Source organism: Anopheles gambiae, chromosome 2, assembly GCF_943734735.2.
Source record: "Anopheles gambiae chromosome 2, idAnoGambNW_F1_1, whole genome shotgun sequence".
Taxonomy (NCBI): Eukaryota; Metazoa; Arthropoda; class Insecta; order Diptera; family Culicidae; genus Anopheles; species Anopheles gambiae.
Genome location: NC_064601.1, coordinates 103,028,752 through 103,052,831, shown reverse-complemented (window position 1 = coordinate 103,052,831; position 24,080 = coordinate 103,028,752). Strand labels below are relative to the sequence as shown.

Here is a 24,080-nt window from a genome sequence, read left to right as displayed (position 1 = left end):
CTTTTGCGTTGGTTGCGAAATTGTAAACAAAACCGTGCCATTCCTACCCCCCGGAACGAAACAACACCAAAGTGACATTTCGCTTTGCAAACTGACAGCTTGCCCCATGCGGCGGATCAATACATAAACAAAATTTTCTGCGGCACAGCGAAACGGACACAAAACGTGCTCGAAAATGAAGCTATTAACGTACAATTTTCTGACCTCCAAGTGCATTCGCGGCGTGAAAGTGGGATATCCTCTAAAGTTGAATGTAAGTACCGATTTGCTTGTGGTTTCCATGCCATTCAGCAATATTATTAATGCACTTTTGCACTGTTTCTTTATGCTCCTTTGCACCCATACAGATCGTGGAAAAGAAGGAAGTGAATGCTGATTTCAACTCAGAATTCATTACCCGCATGCTGCCAAGGCTAGAATGGAGCGCCATTAGTGCGGCGGCAACGAATGTAAGCCCACAAACGAGGCGCACATGAGGCGTAACTGTAACCTCGATCGTTTCCGCTCCCGTTACAGATCGGTTCCGACATTCCCAGTGCCATGCCGGCCGACATCCAGAACGATATGGAAACGCTGCAGAAGCTGCACCACATCCTGCTCGAGGTGGACGTGGTCGAGGGTACGCTGGAGTGTCCGGAAACGGGGCGCATTTTCCCGATCAACAACGGCATCCCGAACATGCTGCTGAACGAGGATGAAGTTTAGTGCGGGTGTGTGTGTGTGTGTGTGTGCTGGTGGTACGTGGGCTCGCACATGTGCCTGCATTTTGAACGCATTTTATTGAAACACTCGTCGTTGTTATGTGGTATTGTGTAAGTTAAAGTAATAATATAAAGCTTATAATAATCAACCTCCAAAACACTTCCCATCGTATTGTTCACAAACCGTTTATTGTTCTTTATCGTATGAAGTCTGAGTGTGTATGTATCGTCGAACAGCATTTCTACCTGTTCGCCAAACATCCAAACGCTTTGGAAGAAAGGTGTAATATTAATGGGTTTTTTCTCCTATGATTACAAATATGGTAATGCTAATTAACACGCTCATGCAGTGGTTGCGTGGAAAAGGACGAATTGGTTTTGCAGTTACAATGTTTGCAGTAAGGTACACAGGGGTTTTGTTTTTACGTCACCAATTTGTTCGTATCTCAAATTCCAAACTAAACGATACACAAAAATAAGTGAAATCAGAACAGAAATCTATTGAACGTCCATTTAAAACTCGTTCCCCGTTAAACAAAAATCAACAAACAAATATAATTATAGATAAACTTTAAAAACTAGATAAAATATGGCCCAAACTTAAATTCTAAGGAAAACCATAGATTCTTGTTCTGATCTTTGGTGGAATTTACGGCACTGTCGTCCAAAATATCAAAAGTACATAATTGTTATGTTAACCTAAACAGCATAATAAGAAACCCGCAAGCTTTTAATTTACATTAATTAACCCTACCGCAAGATGTGTTGACATTTTCGGGGCTAATTCGAGCATTCTACCATTTTACACAGGATCTATCATGTATCGCATACATATGTAGGCACAAAGTAACGTGCTATCTTGAAAAGTGAGATTGCCTCATTCCTCATTACTACGCCTTTCCTTTCGGTGCTTGTCTTCGGAAACGTGCGGGGAATTTAGTCTATGCAAACAACAACTTCATTAATCCATTAACAAACACATACCGAGACATCCGGCCTCGCACCCTTCCGAATAGAACTACACGCATCTGAGAATATATTCGAACTCTAGCGGCTTTTTTGCTACATTTTATCATAATCGGTAATTCATTTTGCTGTGGCTCTATGCGGCTCTTGCTTTAGAATGCTTGTGTATATGTGTTTTTGAAACTGTTGCTAGAAAAATATCATTGCGTCTAACTTATTCCACTCCATTTGCGCTATTATGTGTGATTAGTCATGTACGTTTTGCAAGTAACAAATGTGCGAGTCCCCAGTTTGGTAAGAAGTCAACCCCTCTAGTAAGTAGTGCATATCGTTTTGTAGTAGTAGTAGTGAGATGAATCGAATTTCAAAATATCATTTATCATGCTTTCCGCAAATATCGGCCGTTGTAAGTGTAATGTGTTTACTATAAATACTTCTACCGTTCATCAACACTATACCTGTTTCTTTAGCGTCTTTGGAATGATTTAGGCTGCTCTCTCTTGTCGGTTAAGAAACTGTAACGAGAATTTTGGCTTGCAAGCGCTCAGCGCACTATCCCGACTCTATTGTCACATGAAGTCGATTGCGCGTTGGAAATGTGCGAGCTGCTGTTTTAAGTCAGAAACCCTGCAACAATTCAAACACGTGGTATGCTATTTCTATGGCAACGTAAAGGTATTTTGGGTTTTTTTCTGTGTTGGTAAATTAATGATCATGTGCACCAACGGTGCCATCTTGTTTAGTACACGATCATCGATGAAGTGTACGATAAGGAATAATGTAAACTGGGTAATGTTTTAAGTCACTCATATAAAAATAGGCCCTTTTTGGTTAATTCATCTAACATTGGTATCCGGTTATTGGAATATAGGGGTTGAAATGTAAATTGATAAAAAATGGAAAATAGACGATTAATGTTGGGGCTTACAAACTAAAAACCGCAACCAATGGGCACCTTCAATTCACTTCTACACGACTTCCAATTCTACGCCCTCCCGTCCCCCTTTTACAGTCCTAAGTATTATTAATGTTTCATCGAAAACCGGTGTGGTCACAACTCTTACGAATGAGAATTTCTCCAACAACACTACGCATGCCAAAGAAAAACGTGCTGGACGTGCCAATTACATCGATTTTACATCTATCAAAACATCACACGGTTAATTTTCTGGATGGATTTGGAAATCGCACGAAAGTAGTGTAGCACAGTACCACCATCAGCGTGGACGTTTCTCCCCTCCTGCGGGAGTAACGTCTTACGCCGTCCACGACTAGTTACACTTGACATCCTTCATCAGCTGCGTGTACATGCTGCCCTTGGCGAGCGACCCAACCGGCCCTTTGCACAGTTCGGCGTTGGGTCCGTGCGGTTTGTACGTCCGCTCGGTGCGTATCGCACGATCCGGTCCGGTCGATTTCTTTTGGCTGCCCTTGGCCAGATCGGGATTGGCACCGTTCCAGGTGACGTAATCGGTACTGTGAAGAGAGGAACAGAAATAGAAAAAGGAATCAAGAGTTTATTAAAAAAAAAACAATGGAGGTAGAACAATTGGGGTACGAGAACTTACAGCAGCAAATCATCGTTCGGACCCTTGAACAGCTTCATGTTCGGTCCCTTGGTGGGGATGCGGGACGCTAGCTGCGGTGACTTGCCGTCCAGCTTGCCATCGGTGCCCATCTGCTGCTGCTCGCTGGATTCGTCTTCCGAGGAGGATGTTCTAAAAATAGAATACCTAAACATTACACCGCATGGGACGAACACCAGAAAATGTAATGCCAAGGACAGTGGGAGCAAAGAGAAACAGAGAACGTGATAGAGATAGCGAAGAGACAGAGCAAGAGGGGGAGAGAGAGAGAGACAGACAGACAGATAGACAGAGAGCCCACACAAATATGGAGCGAAAGGATGGAAACGGGTAAGTGGCGAAAGAAAAGTAGAATGCATGACAGATGATCGTGGTGTCACGGTGATGCTAGTAGACCGATTAGGAGTTTATCGTTTCTGTACTAAAAACGAGTTAGTAGTCTCACTTAGTGTAGTAAATTTCGCATGCGTCTATGGAACTACTAGTAGTACGTATATGATATTACGATGATAGTACGTATGATATTATAACTCAGACCTACTCTTTGAACTAATTGGTTAACTCCTACACTAAACAAACAAATTAAAAACAAACCAATGCGTGATGAACTGTACAGTGCAATGTATTTTAGTAAATGGTGAACGTTCAAATCATATTTCACACTTCTGATAGAGGGGTTCGGGTGAATAGGAATGCTATCTACTAATACTCACATACAATAGCGGTTTGCATCAGTGAAGATAACGTGCATTACGAACGTACACGGATAAGGGATATTTTGGGGGGGTGATTGAATGGTAAAGATTTGATAACAGCTTTAAACTATGGGTGCGATAATGAAGGGTGTTCCGTTCGAAGAGTTAGTCGTCTCACTCACTCACTAAAATCTCTAATATGTTTCATTCTGAGATTTTATATTCGTTTAATTAAGGATATACCATTAGAATGTACTATAAGAAGCTTTTTTTGTTATTTAATTACTAAAATTCACAAAAACAGCAAAAAAACAATTAGGACTTTTGAGCCAGGATTTTAGTACATACATTAGTGCATTAGTACTTTAGAGGATTTTGTACCTACTTATCGTTATGTCTATTCAATAACACGACCAAGCTTTAAACGGAACATCCTTCAACGCAAAACCTGTGCCGATGGTGAAATCGAACGAAATCAATTAAGAAAACCACACCGAATGTTCTTCGACACTCAACAACCGGATGAACGGACTTGTTAGAACCATTGCATTGCAACCTTAAAAGATCGCGACGAGATCTTGCCGTGTCGATGCACTCCTGGTGCACAGGGATCTTTTTGTTTAGTACAATTAACAACAAAATTTAATAGAAACCAAATAGCATACCAAACATAGAAACGCACACACACAAAGAGTAAATTTCATAGGAAAAAAAACACACACGCACACACGGAAGAAAAATAGAGTAAGAAAAAGGGGAAAGTAAAACAAACAACGGTAGCGCGTGGGGGGCCACACTATCGAAAGGTATCAAAAGGGCATACTTTGCGTGATCGGTTTTTGCTTTCGGGCGGTTCTGCTTGCCAACGCTCCGGACACCGTCGCCGTCTCGCAGCTTGGTCGCCGGTGACGAGTCCGGGGACGACGAGTCATCCGGTGTAGTGTCGCTGCTGGACGATTCCGTCGTACTAGCACCGGGCGAGTGGTCCGCTTCCAGGCTCGCTGCGATGGTTGTTGAAGCTTCTGCTGCCGCGCCTTCCTGCTGTTGTTCGGTTGCTTTAACAGTGCCGTCCACCGTCGTCTTGCCCGGGTCCTGGGAAGGGGCCACAGCCACGCCGCTACCATCGTGGGCCCGTTTGGCCAGCAGCGGTGTGCGAGGCTGCGATGAAGCGGTGCTATTGCTTCGACTGCAACAAGCAACAATAGCGGCCACACACACGCACCACAATAGAAGACACAAATACAAGTAAACGCACACACACACGCACGAATGCACGTGAAACAAACATGAACGTGATGATGATGATGATGATGATCGTACGTGGTGGTGGTGATGATGTCACACACGTGGTGGTCGGGTGCCGCCGGAAAACACACAAGCACACACACACACACACGCACGATAAACGCAGGCGAAAGTGCACCGGTTCCGACGGGCATCATCGATTGGTGACGATACACGATAATTAATAGCAATTGTTTTTTGTTTCGTTTTTAGAACATTCAGAATGATCGCGCATTTGAAGGATTGTTGTTGATGGTGGTTGGTTCCAGTTTGTTTTTTGTTAATTTTGTTGTGTTTGAAAACCAAACAATTTGCATTATTTTGCGTAGATTTTTTTTTAAATGGGCCGAGAGGGGTGGTGTAATTTTTGAAATGTTGGATGAAAAGAAAAGAAAACACGAGAACGAGAATGAAGATAGAGAGAAACTCGGAGAAAAGGAGAGAGCGAGAGAAATAGTGAAGGAGAGTGAAAGGTTGAGCGGCTACAGGATGCGTTTATGCGCGAAGTGAAGCATTGTAGCACATTTGTAAACAGAGAGATGAGAGAGATCCGGAGCACACTAGCAAACTAGTTGTTCTAAAAATCCTTCACTTATAGGTTTTGCACTCTGACAAGCAACTATGGTGGTACTGCAGCATCACTAAAGTAAAGCGCGCACTAGAGACGCATGCAGATGAACGAGCTTAGGGTATTTAGAGGGATCAGATTGCTTGCAAACGACAAACTAACGATATGTACACCGAACACAGGGCGGCACACACGGTGTCATAGGGTGCTCGGGTGCGGAACAAAAGCTATTGATGATGCTCTTTTCTCTTCCCTCGCGACAGTTTAGTTGCATTGGCCGCCGCAGTTTTCAAACAAGCTTTTCAAAGGAAAGAGTTCTAGCGGACGATCGATACACGATCGCTTGGGTTGTACTAAAAACAAACTAACGAAGCACTTCGCAGCACTACTGCATTAGCGGCAGCGTTCTTCTCGCGGGGGTTTTTTGTTCCTGTTTTCATCCACCCAATTCGAACCTACCTTGGCCCAGCACTGGCGCGTGCATTCTCCTTATCCTCCTCCGCCTTGTGGGGTGTCTCGATCTTGACGCTCTTCTTCTTGTCCCTGTCCTCCTGGATGACAATGTTCAGTATCTTTTTGGCGCGCTCCTCCGAGTAGTCCACGCTTTCCAGCGCCATCAGTATGATCTTTTCCGGCGTATCTTTGTACTTGGTCTGCAGGCGTGCTTTTACTAAAACAGAGGAAAAGAGATCGTGCCATTACTTACTGCATTATTCCGACCATTGTTGCAGGGGCGCATTACTTTTTTTCTTTTCCTCCGGCGACTTGAGCTTCGGTGTCGGTGTTTTCAGCTCCTCCTTTTTGTCGTCCTCGGTCGCTTGGGACGTGCCGGTACCCTTGCGGGAGGCGGAACTGCGCTGCGGCACGGGCTGCTCGCGCTTGTCGTAGCCCATCTTGAGCAGCTGCTGGGAAGCGGTCTGCACGTTGTTGTCCGCATTGGCCAGCACGTCCAGGATGAGCGTTTCCTCCGCCTTCGGGAAGATGCTCTTCATGTACCTGCGCGCGGTGAAAGGTGAAAAGTTCGTATTAGTCACCAAATTGAAAACAAAAGGAGATGTTTTGAAGGCATTCTAAAGTAACGAGGGATAAACTTTCAAGCTAATAAGTAATTAAAATAAAGGCTCATATAGGATAAAACATAGTCAGCATGCAGTTTGGAGCGAAATAGGACAAATCAATATAAACCTGGAATAACAAAATAATATAACAGTAAAAGTGACGACACTTCAAATAACACAAGCACAGCTAAACAAATGTAAAACAAGCGTGTGTCCTAACGGAAAACAACAAAAAAAAACCCAATGGCGAAAAGCATACACACAGGCAGGCACACACACACATAGAGATAAAAAGTTAAAGTGCAAGTGGATGCGTTTGAAGTGTGCGTCCAAAGATTCGGAAACCTCAGCTTCATCTTCGGCGACGAGTGGGGCTTCGGCGAGCTGCGATACCCGTCCGCCGGTCCGTTCCGGGGCGATCCGTATCCGCCGGCGTAGCTGCCGCTGGCACCGCTGGCCGGACGCGGTACCGGGCTGCCGGTGCGCGAGCTGGACATCTCACTGCGCCCGCCGAGCACGGGCGTCATCTGGAACGCGGACACGACGCCCATCGCCGTGTTGTGGAAGGGCCGGTGGCCGAGCGGTGGCGTCGAGTACGGGCCGGGCGTCGTTAGCGGATGCTTCTCCACCTGCAAGGCGCTTATTACGACCGCCTCACGGTTGTAGTACCTTTGTTGTACGGGCGCACAGCACAGCAGCAGCAGCATATAGGCGGGAGGCGCAAACGAACGTACGGCGGCAAAGGTACGCGTGGAAAGCGGAGATAGGGCGGTTGGTGTTTTTTTGTTTTTCATTTCAGTGTTTTGAGCGGGTTTGGGGCGGTATGTTGGATAGGATAGAGAATCGTTCGATACGAGATACATATGAAAGAAGAACAAACGTTAGCGTGCGATTAAGATCAAGAGTGAAAAAGGACAGAGATCGTGTCAAGTGTACAAAAACGAAGAAGCGAACGGTGTGCGAACGGCAGAAAAGCGAAGAAAGTGACAGTGTGTGTGTGTGTGTGGACAGAAGCTCGTTTTCCACTTAATTCTACTTGAATTGTAGTTAAATTTCCTACAAACATATTACTATCTCGCTCGATCAATATTATGCGACCATTGTGGGCTGGGCGAGAGCTAAAAAAAGATGCAGCTCCTTCCCTGCAAAACCCTTCCCAAAACCACCAAGCACCAAGATCAAACAGCTTTCTCCCTTGCTTTGCAATGAATGGGTGCCTCGAGGCCACACACAACCAAAGATCAATGGAGCTGGAGCTGGGAGCGAGTGCTCGTGGTACACAAACCACGGCACGGCAAAAAAAGTAAAAAGAAAGAAAAAGGATACAACAATCTGCCGTGAGCTACGTACACAACGAGAAAAGCGGAGAAAGAAAAGCTTAGCTATCAAGAAAAAAAGGACAGAAGAGTGACAGAGCTTGCGTGGCACACAGACAGACACACACACACACACACACACAGTTACAGTTAGATAAAGAGCGCAGTGAGCAGGGCAAAGATAGACAGTAATGAAAAAAAGCAAGGATGTGCTTTGATGTGACCAAAAGCAACGGAAAGCATTGCACGAACAGCGCAAAGCACAAACACACACAGCGCGGCAAAAAAGCTGTGATTTGTGATGTTGTGTGTTTAAAGCAGGGATATGCCCTGGTTCTGTTCTTATCTATTCAATTGCTGGTTTGTCCTCAGCTTCTCTATTTTTTCCACATTTTAATTGCTGTAGATATTATTACATTATTTCATTATATTAATTTATATTAAGATTTTCTTAAAGTATGTTAATAACATTTACAATGTTAATACTCTTAATTGGCAAATGCAAAAAAAGCTGACGCAAATAGATTCAGCTCCGTGTAAGTTCCCATTCGAACCGGTTCTGTTACAACACTTGCGACAAATTTTAATGTTATTACAAACTGATGACGAACCTGACGTGCTCTTTAGTGATGGGAAAAATGACGTTTTTGTTGGAATCGATTACGGCTAGCTACGAAGTTTTCTTGAATCAATTCCGGATAGTAGGTCCGGAATCAGTTCCTGGATCGGCTCCGGAATTGTTTCCTGGATCGGCTCCGGAATCGGAATCAGCTCAGGAATTGATTCTGGAATCATAATCGATTCCGGTATCGGAATCGGCTTCGAAATCGGAGTCAATTTGGGTATCTCCATAAGAAGAGACGTTTGGATCCAATGATGCTACGTATTGATAGCCGCAAAGATCAAAATTTACTTGTAAACGAGCCATTCTCATGGAGATTCCCGGACTGATTTCGCTTCCGAAACTTCTTATTTCAATTCAAGAACTGATTCTCATTCCGGAGCTAATTCCATTTCTGGATTCAATTATGATTCTGTTACCGGATCAAATTTGCGATTCCCAGATCGATTCCGATTCCAGAACCGATACTGATTCCAAAACCTGTTCCGATTCTGGAATCTATTCCAGTTTCAACTGCGGAATCGGCTCCGGAGTGAACTCCAAAATCGGCTCCGGAATCGGCTCCGGAGTCAACTCCGGAATCGGAATCGCTCGTTCCTAGGATCGATTCCACTCCAGAACAAATCGCGGATTCACTCCGAAACTCCAGAATTGGCTCCGGAATCGGAATCGATTCTAGCATCGGAATCGGTTTCGGCATTGAATCCGAACACGGAATCGGAATCGGAATCGGGTCGGTCCGATTCCGAGTTCCCACCACTAAGTGCTCTAAACGACGTGTACTTATCAGTGTATTGTGTTTGTGTGTATGTATGGATGTAGCGGCGGTGGTGGTGGTGATGATGGAGGGACCCCCTACCGCCTCGCCCCAAATACTCACTTCTTCAGCAGCATCCGGATGTGGGTTTCCGGCACGGTGGGAAACATGGAGTTAATTTTAGCGACCGTGAGATCGGTTTCGGCCGCCGTCACGTTCGTGGTGAACGTCGTCTCGACCATGCCCTGGCGGCCGAGCCCCATCCGCGGGCTGGACCGTACCATCGGTGACATTTCCTGTGTGGTGGTGGTTCGGTAGTCGGAAGAAAGGGACAGAAAAAGGATAATTAAATTACTGTGTGACCGGTGCTGGGCACAGGTGGTGTTGTGTTGTGTTTGTTGGTTTTGCCGGATGCCTTTTAGCACCAGGATATGCGTAATTGATTAGCCTACAGGACAGCGACTGGAAGCGTACGAGAAAAATGGGAAAGGCAAGAGGATACTTACGATGTGTTGCTGCTGCTGCTGCTGTTGCAATCTTTGGGCAAGGTTGGGGCTAGCATTAAGGCTCGGCACACCGGAGGGTGGATTCTGGAAGGCGGCCTGGGCTGGATAGAACGAGTTACTGGCGGGGTACACATGATAGGGAGAACCATGCACTGGCTACGGTTTTACGATGATGGTGGCAGCATGAGTGTATACGATGTTATATTTCCGGTGGTAGGAAGGACACAACAGTTTACAGAATGTACACAGACGGGCGGGATGATACGGACAGGACAGTCAAATACAGACAGGATACACAGGATACACAAGATAGCGCATAAAACGAGAGAGAGAAAGAGATAGAGGCAAATAACGATTTGAAAGTATAGTTAGGACAGTTGTACATCAGAACCTTACACCAAACCGATGGACTAGCCACTAAGAAAGGATGATTAAAGTTGCAACAAGATACATTTACACGAGGGAACATGTATGTTTGCACGACTCTGTCTCTGTCTTTCGTTCTTTCCCCGGCCTACTTCTCATTAACTAATTCCTATAGCTTCCTTTTCCCCCGAATGCCCTCTTGAGGCAGGGCTCTTGTCGTGAGCACGCCCTCCAGCCTGCTTGGATTCGCACATTCATTGCTTGGGCTTCAGTTGTTTCGCCAAGGATCGTCGTTGACGCACGCACACGGGAAGCATGGTGACACATATTCGGCCCCTCCCCTCCTCGTCACACATACACCCACACACTTACCTGCATGGAAATGCTATCGTTCGAGATGTGAAGTGGTGCTCCAGTTTGCAGCTGACGGATCCTGGCCCGCGGATCCTCCCATTGCGTCGTTTTGGTGAACAGGTTCACGTAGTAGCTGCACGAAATGACACAGTTAAGCACAGTGGAGGGTGTGTGGGAAATTAGTTAAGTTATGCAACCAAACGCACTCCCATACACAGACACACACACACGGTCCAGGATGGTTTCCTTATCGCCATGTTGGATTTTCCCTGGCACAATTTTTCCAACGCGCGTTCTATGTAGCGGGCACACACTTGCGTTGGCTGGCGATTTGATTAAAGAAAAACCATCCCAAAGGCAAAACGGAGTTTACTTACTAGCGACCTGTTCTGGAATCGTATTTACAATCCCAACCGGGCGGTAGCCCTACTTGCTCCATTTGCTCGGACATGCTTTTCACTGCACGCTTCTGCTCAGATTAATGCCTTCAAACGCTGTTATGCTGCTGCGACGTGCTGCTGGAGCTGTCGAGGGAATGGTCTGTCTGCGACTGCGCGGAAGTTCGGTGCTTCTTCTGCTCCACTGGCGAAGGCGCGGGAATTTAGGCTAGCGGAGCGTCACACATAACGACCGTCTTGAAGCTAATTTTGGGGAACAATCATTTTATAAACGATTATTAACCTTGCGATAGTTAGTTCATCAATCGTATCACGATATCTACGGTAGATTTTGGGAGGGAAACGTACGTACCCAAAACCGTACACAAAACAGCACTGGTTTGTTTATAAATAACGGTGACGTCATGAATGGACCCTACTTCAAACGTCAAAAAGCTTCGTTGAGTTTGAAGGCGGCGAATTTTGTTTTTTCTTTACATTCCATATTTCCAAGTGTTTAAAACAAGTTGAAAATTGTGCAAATATATCGCAGTCATAACAATCCTCACGAAACAGTCTTTAATTTCATTTCCACAAATATTTAACTGCTTTCGTGAAATTTAACTTCCTCAAATGTCACTTTTGCTGTCCAAAATAGACATGTGCGGTCTCCCAGTGTGTTGACGAAACGACGACGAAAAAAAAAACAACACACGCACACGAATTCCAAGCAAGTGAGCCAAAAACGCACAAATATGTGCCACTAAACAGTGAAAAACAACCGAAAACTATCGGTAAACGCGCTGTAAGACGGTAAAGTTGCCCCACACTCCGTTTTTCGTACGTTTCAAGCGACGGAAAGGGCAAAAAACCGCATCCGAAACAAGCTGACCCCGTTGTGTGCGTGTGGGAGTTCCCTGAAAAGCAACCATCTGCTGCTGCCTTTCCCCGTCGAAGCAGGAAAACTCGGAAAATGGAGGATATTTTCCACTGGTGCCGCGAGGGAAACTCGATCCAGGTGCGGCTCTGGCTGGACGATACCGAGCATGATATGAATTTGGGGTAAGTTTTCCCGATGTTTCGCAGTGCCAGAGCTGTCACTGCAGGGGAGCGAAGCGTGTGTGTGTGAGATTTACCCATAAACGGAAGAAAATTTGCAACAGGTTGATGAGCAATATTTAAAGCATTTTAGAATATTTTCCTCTTAATTTGCAAGCAAAAGATAGTTCATGAAACTAGTGAAAACCCAGTTCAATTGATACAATAATAGTTTGAAGTTTATAAGCATGACGTCATGTCGTGTTTACGAAGGGTGGAAGAAGCAAAAAGAAGAAACGAAGCAGATGGAAGTCGCGGAGGGGAATGGTTCATTCGCCCAGTAGCAGCAGTAGGCGGGGGAGGCGAGTATGAATGAAATGAACCTACGCGCACGTTTGTTTGTGTTCATTTTTGGGGGACGGGCACCGTTTTAGAAGCGTTGAGAAACGTTTGAATATTTTTAGCAATCATGACTAATGTCCTGTTATGTCTTTTTTTCTTCATCTTTTGCAGGGATGATCATGGCTTTAGCCCACTGCATTGGTGCGCGAAGGAAGGCCATAGCAAGCTGGTGGAGATGTTGCTACATCGTGGCGCACGGGTAAACGCGACCAACATGGGTGACGATATACCGCTTCATCTGGCCTCTGCCCACGGCCACTACGATATCGTGCAGATGGTAATGGAATAGCGAGCCAAAACGTAACAGAGAAGCGTTTTTTTTTTTTTAACAACTGTTTTGTTCCATTATTGCAGCTTATACGCCACCGCTCGGATGTGAATGCGGCAAACGAGCATGGCAATACGCCGCTGCACTACGCTTGCTTCTGGGGCTACCAGGCCATCGCGGAGGAGCTGGTCAATAATGGTGCACTGATTTCGCTAGCCAACAAGGACGGTGACACGCCGTTGGATAAGGCGAAAGCGTTGCTCGCTACACGGTGAGTAACTGTCTCTCTTGAGCCAGAAACATTCCTTAATAATACATTAACAACTTTTACGTCCTCCTTTACGACAGCTTGCACAATCTGGCGGTGGAAAGTGGCCAGGAGCTGAAGAAGATCAGCTTCAAGGATCAGAGCTGGTCGGGCATGAAGACCCGGTCGCGCGATGCCACGCTGTCCCGGTTCAAGGGCATCAACATCCAGGAGTTGACGCTCCACAACAAGGTGGCGATAACGCCCGGCGGCGAGACGTGGCGTGGCCGCTGGCAGAACAACGAAATCATTGCGAAGATACTGGCGATCCGCGAGTGTACCGCGCGGGTGGCGCGCGATTTCAACGAGGAGTTCCCGAAGCTGCGCATCTTCTCCCATCCGAACATTCTGCCCGTGCTGGGCGCGTGCAACGCACCCTCTAACCTGATCGTCATCAGCCAGTACATGCCGCGCGGCTCGCTGTACGATCTGCTGCACGGTACGGCCGGCATTGTGGTCGATACGGCGCAGGCCGTGCGGTTCGCGCTCGACATTGCGCGCGGCATGGCGTACCTGCACTCGCTCGAGCGCATCATCCCGGAGTATCATCTCAACAGCTTCCACGTGATGGTATGTGTGTGTGTTTGTGGTTTAAGGGGAAAGAAAGCAGTTTTAAGAGTTGATTTTAATTTTTCCCTCTTTGTTGCAGATCGACGATGACCTGACCGCCCGTATCAATATGGCGGACGCTAAGTTTTCGTTCCAGGAGCGCGGCCGCGTCTACCAGCCCGCCTGGATGAGCCCCGAAATGTTGCAGAAGAAGCGCACCGAGCGGAACTGGGAGGCGTGCGACATGTGGAGCTTCGCGATCTGCATCTGGGAGCTGGCGACGCGCGAAATCCCGTTCGCCGACCTGACGCCGATGGAGGCGGGCATGCGGATCGCGACCGAGGGCCTGCGGGTCACGATCCCGCCCGGCACCTCGCCCCATCTGGCGAAGCTGATCAAAATCTGCATGAACGAGGATCCGGGCAAGCGCCCGACGTTCGACATGATCATACCGATTCTCGACAAGATGAAACGCTAAACCGGGGTGTTTGTGTGTGGTGCCTTTCAATCTTCTGTGTGTGTGTGCCTTCTCGAAGAAGTGCCTTGCTAGCGGCACGCAACAACAAGAACCCGGAGGAAGTATTTATTTTTTCACCTTACGCGGTTCACTAACTGTTCTGTCCCGAAATGCCAAAATGCGAGCGAGGGAAGGTTTTGCAAAAGCCTTACCGTTCGTTCGGCCTTTTTAACTGGTCAATTTTGTAACACTTCCAGTTTACTCAGTGTCCGATTCATGTTTGCAGCTCTCCAAAACGGTGCCTTAACGATTAATCTAGCAGCAAACGAGTAGCAAAGGGAGTGAAAGTATTAGCTCGGTGTGTGTAGCCGAACGGTTTTTTTGTCTCTGTTTTTGACCCTCGTAAACGTTTAACCTTCTGACCCCAACCCCGTGCAAAAAAAACAGTACCGAAAGCACAAAACGGGGATTTGAACGCAATTTCAAAATCAAAACGGTGTTCTTTTTCTGTTTTTAAATGTTGTACTCGTTGTGTCGTCCGTCTGTGCGACGCGAAATAACTCTCCAACTAAACACTCTTAACTGTATGCGTTGTAGTTACTTAGCATATTAATGGATGTATTTTTATACCAGTAATAAAAGAAGAAAAACACATTTTAACCAACGTCATGGGTTTTTGCCAGAGCTCTTTAAAGCTCTTTTTTTATAATTTATCACAAATTATACCCAAAATATTATCTTACTCAATTTACTTAGAGTTCTAAGTAGTAAAATACAGTATTTTTCCTTAGTTTAGTCCTTAAGCATTAAAATACCATTTATTTCGACCATTTCTCCAAATGCAACACCTTTTCCCCGAAAAATGCAGTGTTCAAAATTGTGCAGTCGAAGCGCTCATTCTCTTTCTGTCTCTCTACATCTCTCTATCTCCCTCTTTACGGCGATTGTGCACAAAGTAAGGCAGTGTGTCCATGACCTGCAGTAACATTTCGCTTGGTACACTTCCTGCTTGCTTTGGCACTAAAAATTGATCAAAGTGGGCACTGTTGATGCTCGCACTCTCTCTCTTTCCTCTCATCTGTGCATATGTTTGTATTGGGCTCTCTGTGTGGAGCCCTTTACGTGCGAGAGCAACTCCGAGAGGATACTTGCACGGAGCGCGACAGCTCCCCAAAGGACGAAACGTAACTGCGAAAGAGCGAAGCGAAACTCCACAAAAACAGCAAATAAACGGGAACAACGTGGGCGTGTGTAAATGCAGCACCAGTGCAGCGCGCTGCTTGCCGTCTTTCACGCAGCAGTAGGCTTTGGAACGGTGCAATGGCCGTGCCAACCCGTGTGCTGCCCCAAAGGTACCGACAGTGGAAAGTGCAGTTTCTAGTGCACCGGTAAGAAAATCCGGTCGCTACCATACCGGGGGTCCAAGTGTCCTGCCATTTGCGCTGTGTGGTGCTGCTGTGTGTTGGTGAGCACCGCGACCCACTAAGGTAGCGCAAACCCACTCGAAAGGAACGCGGAAAAGGATGTCAAGTGTTTTGGCTGCGACGACAGGCCCATTTCGTCGTGTCCCGGCCGCCTGCTGTGACGTGTGTGTGTTGGTGTGTCGCTCGCCGTCGCTCCGGTGTGATTTACTTCTGCTCTTTCGGGCGGGATTGGTGCGTAGAGTGTTTTTGTGTGCTGCAGAGTTGCACCAGTGACAACCACCAGTGAACAAGTAATGCAGCGGGTCCAGTGTGCCTGTGATTAGATAATAAAAACTGTTTCCCCTGGTGCAATCAGGTGCAACCACACCCGGAAGTGTATCGAAATGTGAGCTTTTTTTTGCCGCAGCTACCAGCACGAAAATGTTTCCCGGGAGCTGCCGGGACGCGGACCAGATGGAACAACATTCGCCGTTCTCCAGCAGCAACTCCAACCACTCCGAAAGGTATACGGTGTGCGAAGGTGTTCTATCTTGACACAGTAGCGCGCCCAGCCATGCATTCTCACCGGGGCTGACCCCCTTTTTTGTTGTATTGCTTCTGTTTTTCGTTCATTCCTCGCTCTCCTGCTAAAAGTCATTTCCCGTTTTGCACTGGTTTGATCAGCTGAAAATAGGTCAACGATTTCTTTGTTTCTGCTGTGCCGTGCGGCGGACGAACCCCAGCAGCGCTGCGAGTGGCCACGGGGTCAGTTCGATTAAGAAGGCAATGGGAGAGCAAGGGTGTGACATTTTATGCTTTTCGCCTGCCGGTCCTGGTGTACGTGTGTGTGTGTGTGTGTATTTCTGTTTCTGCATCCTTCATTTTCCCCCGGTTTTTCTTATTGCATTTCCAATCGGTGGCGCTAATTTTAATCTCCGGTTTTGTCTTTCGCTCTCTCTCCCACTGCGGTCAGCTCACCGATTGCATCCTCGACTACTACGACGCTCCTGGCCGGCACTGCAAGTCCGGCGCAGCTGGTGTCACAGACCATCAGTACGGCAGGTGGCAGCAGCAGCAGCAGCAGCAGCAGCAGTAACGTCAATGTAGGCGAGGTTTCCTCGACGTGCAGTGTCGGATCGCCGTACGATACGGTGTCGTCGTCGCCGGGATACATCAACACCGAGTCGTCCGTGTCTAGTTTGGACGATCTGAAATCATTGGAAGGTAGGTGGGGAAAGTTGATGGGAGAAATTGTTTAAATGACCTGTCGTAAGCAGATTGCTCTGATTTTCGCAACTCTGCAGCTTTTGTCTGACTTTATATCAGTGAGGGGCGCCTACCAACACATTACTAGGCTAATCAAAGGACTTGTTCTGTCCTTATGTATTTATGTATATTCTACTCTGACGCATAGAATCGTGGTCTGTCGATGTCTACGCCCAAACTATTAATGAACTGTGACTAACTATGACTGATTAGTGTGTCCATAACAGGATAGATTATTCCGCGTGCCGCCTAATACAGAGAAACGTGCTCTTCTTTCTTCTTCTTGGGTAATTTAAGGTAATTTGAAGGAAAAAGTTTGGTTTGTCAATGAAAATCTGTTTTACTCTTTTTGAAAATGAATTCTGTACCATAATTGAGTTTTGTAATACTCCGTTTATAGTCGTTGTTAAGCTATTCACGTGGAAGCTCTGAAAAGTACATTTACTCTCTTCTTTTTATGAGAATACGTTGATGTATTGTTATGGTTTGAAATACAGATAAGATGTAAGGTAAACTAGATTATATTTTAAACTTTTCAATATTTAATTGGCTCATATGCTGAATCAAATTAACACCGTTGGTTCCTGGACCGGAACCTTGTATGGTTTGCGATCCATTCGATGACTGAGACTGCGCTACAGGTACTCTAGAACAAATATCGATTCAGGATAAGTTCTAAAATCGTTTTTAGTTCGGGATAAGCTTCAAGACCGTTAGGAGTTAAAGATCAATTCCAGACACTAATTTCAGGAAATTCAGGATCACTTCTAGGATCGTTGTGCGTTCGGAATCAGTTCCAAGAATGCCATGGGTTGGAGATCAGTTTCCAGAACCGATATGAATTCAGGATTTTTCATTTATTTATTTTTTTTTCATTTTATTTCTGTTTATATTTGTAGAGACTTTCATATTAATGAGTTCAAGATCAATTCTAGGCACTATTATCAGTTAATTCAGGATCAGTTCCAGGACCTCTACGGGATCCAAAAATGGAGTTAGGTTCAGTTAGGAATATGATGGGTTTGGGACAGTTATGGGTTCAGGACCTAAAAAGCAGAAACTGTATGATTTAAAATTCAGTTAAATAACCATAAAGAGTTCGGTATTATTTTCTAAAATGGTCTTGGTTCAGGAGTCGTCTTTTGCTAGTCGTAGCTCAATGTCAGATCAAATCAACTAGTAATGTTCAAAATTGTGTATCATGCACACGGTGTTTTTCGGTTGATATTGGAGATAATTTGCTTCCAGGCAGATGGTTAAGACTGTGTGGGATCTAGAAATTTTGCAATCAAAATAATATTTTCCTTTATGCATAAGTATCATCCACATTGTTTTGTTTAAAATCAGAACAAAGTTAATTATTAATTTAAGAAGAAAAATATGTTCCATAGTTTTTCTACTTCCACTACGACATAGAAATGTCAACCACTTCCTAGAAATAATTAAAAAAAGACGCTCATTCCCTTACAATGACTCTTGCCAATTAGCTAAACGTGGCAAACGAAATGAGCATAAAAATAGGATCACATAATTGCGACCTCTTATCCGCTGCGCCAGTCCACCACTTACTATGCCACGCACGTTGCTTTCGCATCGGTTTCTCCTTCTCTTCCCTTCCCAAGCATGTGACCTGAAGCATAATTTCATAGGCCGCTCGGGTGCGAACTTACGTTATGCTGTACCAGAACCATTTACACCCACTGCCAACTGTTCGTGTTCGCTCGCCGTGTTGTGTACACACAACCTCCAACCGAAAGCTTCCTCGATCCCGGAGCACATCGATCGATTCGTACCGTCGCGGCCCACCCCTTATTCCACATTCTTATCAAGATGTCAAATAGCGGTTGCGTTAGCCGTTGCTTTAAATTTTAATTGTCCCTTCCGCGGGCGGTGTGCCAATGATGGGAGAGAGCACGAGGAAGAGCCAAAACTAAAGCAAAACAACAATAACAATAACACTAAAAGAACAGGACAGAGAAAAGACCAAAGAACGAAATGTTTTGCTCGCGTGCAGGAGAAAGGTGCAAAGAAGCGATTAAACGGTGAAGAGTCCAATAAAAGGAGGAATAAACAGAAGAGACCAACCGAAAGAACCGGTGACTTTGAATGCGAACACGAGAACCAGCAGCCGCACGAAGAATCGTCCCAAATGTAATAAACTAAAAAAAAAAGCAAACACACACCGAAGCAGAATAATACGGAATACGGAAGAGGAGAGCGCGAAAGAAAGCACCGAAAAGGAAGAAAGGGCGATGACGACGGACGGCGGCGACGACGACGATGGGCCCCAAAGTTCGTTCACCTTTGGGGCGAGCTCGAGCGCGCGCGCGCACGCCCGCGTTAAGCCTCATTACGCACGGGCACACGATCGCAAACGGCACGATGGGCCGATGGGTGATCGTTACCACCAGCCTTCCCCCCCCCCCCCATGCGTGGCCGTACCGTCCACTCCAATCGATTCTGACCCCTTACCACCCCCATGCACGCAAACCCTTTTCCAAAGCTGTTAACCAGAGACGCGCGTTCGCATGTACTTACGCATGAACCCAGTGCGCATTCTGGCTGGCGGACGGCCCGGTTCTGGCCAACGGGTTCAATGGCCGACGGTCGATTTTCCCACGAGTTTTGCACGAATTTGATATGCGCATTCTTATCATCTCACCTCACACTGGATGGGTGCAGCATTAGCTTGAGTAGTTTTGTGATTTATTAGTCTGTCTAAGCAACACATCGCTTTGGAGCAACACGAAGAATCCATCAAACAACTCTTTGAAGTCTGTCTCGACTTAATGGGATCGTTTTAGGTACACCATCTCGAGGTGGAATGGATCCAGAAGAACAGAAAGGAGGTTAAAGAGCGTATGAAATGGATTACATGGCGTTCAATGTTTTTGGAGAGCCCAAGACATCCAAGTGGTCAACCAGAGCCTGATGTTTGAGCCTGATCTTCTATGATGTATGGAGATAGTCCGTTTTTGTCTAAACTCTAATACATCTCAGACGACCCGCTAGAATGAGGATGACAAGCCGAAACTGTTTCTTTGGTCGGTTTTTTCCACATCTCTCTTCTCTGTTTGGTTCTAGTCCGAATAGATTATGACGTCTTTTCGGTCAGGAGCCTACAGCATCGCCCGTCCGATGGGCGATTGAAGGTGATATGCAAAACGAAGGAGTAGATGACACGTTGCTGTGCCTGTATGTACATTGGTGCCCGGGTAGATCTTGCCAGAACGATTGTCCGCAAAAAGCTTTCAGGGAGAAGATCGGACCAGTGCTCGGATAATCTTGTGCAATAAAATGATGATGCGAGGATGATGATGGTGATGCTGCTGCCTGATAGGCGTACTTTTCGTACCTTCTCTTGCTGTTTGTAGATTGGCTTACTTTTATGGGAGCATCAAACCCTGGAACGCGTTTTATATTTATCACTTTTACGATCATCCTGGGAGGTACGGAGGGAATTCGCCGTGTAGCGCTTGGTACTAGGTCCATACGCTAAGCTTTCCATTTTTGGAAAGGAAAAATTCGATTCTATTGGAGTTGGATGAAGACCACAACAAACGGCGACATTCGTCACACTGATGCAGCTAAATCGTACTGCAATGCTTTGGAACTAATCGTTCAGCTAGAAACTAATTGAACTTTTTCCATGTTGGTTGCTGTAAATTTACTACTCTTAGGGAATGTACTATAATCCAGTACTATAAAACCAAATCAATGAAGTTTTACATTATCACGTACACTTTATGAGCCTCCATTGAGCTTGCACGGCGCGCGCGCGTTTACACCTTCTCCGCAATCTTGATCGCCATGCGGCATCCCGATTTGATGAGGCTCGTGAGGGCACGGTAAAATGGGGCCTGCTCTGCACCGTGCTCCAGCCCGGTATCGTGATGCTCCTGCTCCTCGTCCCGTATGCGCCGGATCGTTTCCAGCAGCACCTTATCGGTGCAGCGGGGCGGCTCATCGCACATCAGCGTGCGCAGCTGATCGTTGTAGTGCTCGACAATTACCGACTCGACCGCTACCGTGCACGCCATTGCCGCCCTTTCGCCCAGCAGTGCGGTACCGAGACCGAGGGCAAAGCCAGCCACCCGCCAGACCGGCTGCAGGGCCGACGGTCGGACGCGATACTCGTTGACGAGCCGATCGAAGGCGGCCTTGTGCGCCCGCTCCTGTTCCCACATGTGCCGGATCGTTTTACCCGCCTTGGTGTGACCTGGGCGGGGGAGGAAGTTTGAACACTGTTCGATCGATCAGTTGCAATCGTTTGGGGTAGCTACACCGGGTGTTATGCGCTTACCGAGAATTACCAGCTGACCGCGATAGATTTGGTTCGCTCCCAGCTCGCCGGCCTGATCCACTCTGATAATCCTGTCCACCAGTTTGGAGCAGCGCTGCTTTAGAAGCTTAGCATCCGTGTGGATGCTCCGTGTGGTAAGCTGCAGCATGTTGGGCGAGCTAAAAACAAGGAGGCAGCTGTACGGTTTATGCAAAACGATGCCAAGAGCCATCGATCTTTCGTTGACTTACAACTTACCGTTGGTTTTTCGCCTGAATCACAGTATGTTGAGAAATAAAATCCACAAAGACAGGCCCTTGATCAATGATTTCAATGTCCTGGAGGTACCGGCGGGTTCATCACGATTTCATTATGCACAGCGGTTTGACGTTAAGACCGTTAATTGCAACACAAACCAAAACGAATTGCTTCTGCTACTGCTGTTTGTGGCCTGCTATGTTTTTGGATAAACGTTGGTATTTGTTGTTAATTTGGGCCTTTGGCTTTCAGGTTTTTAAAGACAATTCACGCTTCCTTTTGAATCCAAGGGGCACATCAAGAGAAACTAATTACAGAACGCATATCGATCCTTGAATTAAACCCAAATCCATACAGGCCTTAGAATTGGTCATGAACCTACATTGGTTCTGGAACTGATCACAAACCCATATTGGTCGTAAATCTGATCATAAACCCATTACGGTCCTGGAGCTGATCCTAATTCTTGGAACTGATTTTCAACCCATACCCGTGTTGGAAAAGATCCTGAATCCGTGCAGGTTCTGGAACTCATCCTGAACCAATACAGAATATGGAACTCATGCTCAACGCATGCTAGCCTTACCAATGTACCTGAACCCAAACCAGTCTTGGAACTGTTTCAGGTATTGGTCCAGTGATTGATTCTGAACTCATACCAGTCCTGGAACTGATTCCTAATCCTAAAGTGGATACTTAAACTACTCAGTTTTTGGAACTGATCCCAAATCCATACCGTTTCTGAAAAAGATTCTGAAACCATAACGATTCTAGAGTTGATCCATGTCCTAATACAGTCTAGGAATTGATTTTGAACTCATACCAGTCCTGGAATAGATTTTGACCCCTTTTCGGTCTTAGAACTGATTCGTAACCCATACAGACTCTGAAACTTATACCGAACCCGACGGAGTTGTTCCTGAACCCATACCGGCCCTGGAGCACTTCCCAATTTTGTTCCGATTGAAGAAGTGTAACAGAGTTTTATTTTTCAAGCAACGAATAACGAGCTACGAGGTACCTGTAGCTGACTTTCATACCATATTGATCAATGCACCATACTCGGCTTCGCAGTTTTTTTTTTAAATTTAGCATAGAAATTTAGTCATCCAGCCCGGAAGTAATATAAAGAATTCGCAATAATGCGTTACTCCAAAACAACTCGTAATAAGACGCGTGTGTGTAACAGCAAAAGTGTCAATGGTTCCCTTTACCACCCCAGCAGGGTGAAAAAACGGAAAAATCGAATCCCATCCCTCAAAAGCTCTCCCGTGCGGGTCAGTGACCGATCTTCGGGAGTCTGTGAATCTGTGTGTATGTGTGTCTGTGTTTTATTTCTTTCTATCCCACTGTTGACTCTTTCGCTCCGGCTTTCGCTCGGCCCAGCGAACTTGCGACAGGAACGTTCAGTGTGTGTTCTTGCACTCACACCGCGCAGTAGAATGCGTGTTATGTTTTTTTTTTCATCATCATCATCATCATCATCATCATCTTCTTCTTCGCTCTGTAACGTTTGTTTGTGTACCCATTTATAAGCATCGTTTATGCTGTTTGTTTCCTCATGCTTCCCCATTCCTAGAGGATCACCAACGCGTTGCTTGCCTTTCGGTCGGGGTTTTGTCATCATCCCGTCGTTCCTTCATTCCCCGTTCCTCTACAGCAAACGCTCGCCGGCCTGGAGCTTTCAGCCGACCGTGCACACGCGCCCATTTTTATCAGCCGCGCGCATAAAGAGCGAATAAGGGTGCAATGATTCGATCGCGTTGTGTGTGTGTATGTGTACGGTTGTTTTTTCACGCAAAAACAGAAAATCGGTTGATGCGCGCCTCATTTTATGCTCACCGCGATGCAACCCATTCGGCGCATTGGTAACGAGATGTGCATCTATCTTGGCCTGGCACTCATGAGAAACGAAGGAGGGAGGAGGAGGTGTTGATTCCGATTCCTTCCGCCCTATCCCACCTGGAACGAGCTGTTCGTTCGCGCAGCTCGCGTTCGATGACCGCCGGCTCGAGCAGGCAACCGCGGCGCAACATTAAGCCACGGTCATTCGCGTGCACCAAACGTGAGTGCACTTTTCGGTGCGCTTTCCTCCTCCTCCCGCTGTTGGTCCGAAGGGTGGGCTGGGCTGGTGCGTTCGTTCTTAGGGCGATTTATGTGTGTGCGCTCTTGGGTTGGTGGGACACTCCTTCGCTGGATGCGTCCCGCTGTTCGTTGGTGCAACATTGAACTTGAACGGTTGAAGAAAAGAGTCATCGCCGTGGAGCGAGAGAGGTCAAACATACCTGCTCTCGTGCGTTATTTTGGGGGAAACTTGAGAGAATAGGCGTTATTATTATTTTGTTGGAGGAAATTTTGGGCAGGTGAGTGGACAGTAGAGCGTTGGTGATTTACTTAGCGCCTTCGTGCTTGAAGGGTTGAAGGAGTTTTGAATATTTAGTTTAATTAAATTTTAAGCTTTAAGTGTGCATGAGTAGTTTAATGAACAACTTTATGTATAACATAAACATTATTTTCACAAAACTCACAAAAATCTATAATGAATTGTTTATTATTTCCTTTCGTTTTCGTTTTTTAATTAAGTAGTCAATAATTTCTACCTTAAAATTATTTATTTTAAAAAGTATTTTCATCATTATTTACCTATTTTTCAAACATTTTCTATTTGGAATAGAATCTTCAACATTTATATAT

The 24,080-nt window shown here is 46.1% G+C and overlaps 5 protein-coding genes across 13 annotated transcripts in view; 3 read left to right on the top strand and 2 right to left on the bottom strand.

The window, feature by feature from the left end:
- Positions 1–86: 86 nt before the first annotated feature.
- LOC1277160 (multifunctional methyltransferase subunit TRM112-like protein) lies at positions 87–859 on the top strand. Its single transcript, XM_316602.2, has 3 exons — positions 87–253; positions 348–449; positions 517–859. Exons 1-3 carry the CDS (start codon positions 176–178, stop codon positions 703–705), a joined length of 369 nt encoding a protein of 122 aa, XP_316602.1. The 5' UTR covers positions 87–175; the 3' UTR covers positions 706–859.
- Positions 860–868: 9 nt separating this feature from the next.
- LOC1277158 (muscle M-line assembly protein unc-89) lies at positions 869–11,591 on the bottom strand. Of its 9 annotated transcripts, none has more exons than XM_061643464.1 (11): positions 11,530–11,591; positions 11,157–11,420; positions 10,798–10,912; positions 10,060–10,215; positions 9,677–9,849; positions 7,204–7,527; positions 6,543–6,796; positions 6,260–6,470; positions 4,772–5,134; positions 3,236–3,400; positions 869–3,143 (listed from the first exon to the last, which is right to left on the bottom strand). In XM_061643464.1, the coding sequence occupies exons 2-11, from the start codon at positions 11,228–11,230 to the stop codon at positions 2,939–2,941; spliced, it is 2,040 nt and encodes a 679-aa protein (XP_061499448.1). In that variant the 5' UTR covers positions 11,231–11,420; positions 11,530–11,591; the 3' UTR covers positions 869–2,938. The 9 variants fall into 9 exon arrangements, with proteins under 9 accessions (XP_061499448.1, XP_316599.5, XP_061499449.1 ...); XM_316599.5 differs by having other exon boundaries at positions 3,236–3,385; XM_061643465.1 differs by having other exon boundaries at positions 11,501–11,558.
- A 135-nt stretch (positions 11,592–11,726) lies between these two features.
- LOC1277157 (integrin-linked protein kinase) lies at positions 11,727–14,841 on the top strand. The gene is made up of 5 exons (XM_316598.5): positions 11,727–12,218; positions 12,708–12,873; positions 12,951–13,135; positions 13,213–13,741; positions 13,821–14,841. Exons 1-5 carry the CDS (start codon positions 12,130–12,132, stop codon positions 14,196–14,198), a joined length of 1,347 nt encoding a protein of 448 aa, XP_316598.2. The 5' UTR covers positions 11,727–12,129; the 3' UTR covers positions 14,199–14,841.
- Positions 14,842–15,424: 583 nt separating this feature from the next.
- Positions 15,425–24,080, top strand: part of LOC1277155 (ecdysone-induced protein 78C) — a 33,124-nt gene continuing 24,468 nt past the window's right edge. Inside the window, exons 1-2 of the mRNA XM_061643475.1 lie at positions 15,425–16,104; positions 16,554–16,804. Coding sequence (XP_061499459.1) covers positions 16,022–16,104; positions 16,554–16,804 — 334 coding nt within the window. The 5' untranslated portion in view covers positions 15,425–16,021. The remainder of the gene's footprint in view (positions 16,105–16,553; positions 16,805–24,080) is intronic.
- Positions 19,275–21,320, bottom strand: LOC1277156 (5-demethoxyubiquinone hydroxylase, mitochondrial). Its single transcript, XM_316597.4, has 2 exons — positions 21,150–21,320; positions 19,275–21,065 (listed from the first exon to the last, which is right to left on the bottom strand). Exons 1-2 carry the CDS (start codon positions 21,295–21,297, stop codon positions 20,629–20,631), a joined length of 585 nt encoding a protein of 194 aa, XP_316597.4. The 5' UTR covers positions 21,298–21,320; the 3' UTR covers positions 19,275–20,628.

Coding starts and splice junctions, on each gene's coding strand:
- LOC1277156 (XM_316597.4), bottom strand. CDS start 21,297: ATGCTGCAGCTTACCACACGGAGCATCCACACGGATGCTAAGCTTCTA. Junction 21,066..21,149: donor CGGTCAGCTGGTAATTCTCG/GTAAGCGCATAA, acceptor TCCCCCGCCCAG/GTCACACCAAGGCGGGTAAA.
- LOC1277157 (XM_316598.5), top strand. CDS start 12,130: ATGGAGGATATTTTCCACTGGTGCCGCGAGGGAAACTCGATCCAGGTG. Junction 12,219..12,707: donor GAGCATGATATGAATTTGGG/GTAAGTTTTCCC, acceptor CATCTTTTGCAG/GGATGATCATGGCTTTAGCC. Junction 13,742..13,820: donor TCAACAGCTTCCACGTGATG/GTATGTGTGTGT, acceptor TCTTTGTTGCAG/ATCGACGATGACCTGACCGC.
- LOC1277158 (XM_061643464.1), bottom strand. CDS start 11,230: ATGTCCGAGCAAATGGAGCAAGTAGGGCTACCGCCCGGTTGGGATTGT. Junction 9,850..10,059: donor AGCAGCAGCAGCAACACATC/GTAAGTATCCTC, acceptor ACCACCACACAG/GAAATGTCACCGATGGTACG. Junction 6,471..6,542: donor GCCGGAGGAAAAGAAAAAAA/GTAATGCGCCCC, acceptor CCTCTGTTTTAG/TAAAAGCACGCCTGCAGACC.
- LOC1277160 (XM_316602.2), top strand. CDS start 176: ATGAAGCTATTAACGTACAATTTTCTGACCTCCAAGTGCATTCGCGGC. Junction 254..347: donor GATATCCTCTAAAGTTGAAT/GTAAGTACCGAT, acceptor GCACCCATACAG/ATCGTGGAAAAGAAGGAAGT. Junction 450..516: donor TTAGTGCGGCGGCAACGAAT/GTAAGCCCACAA, acceptor CTCCCGTTACAG/ATCGGTTCCGACATTCCCAG.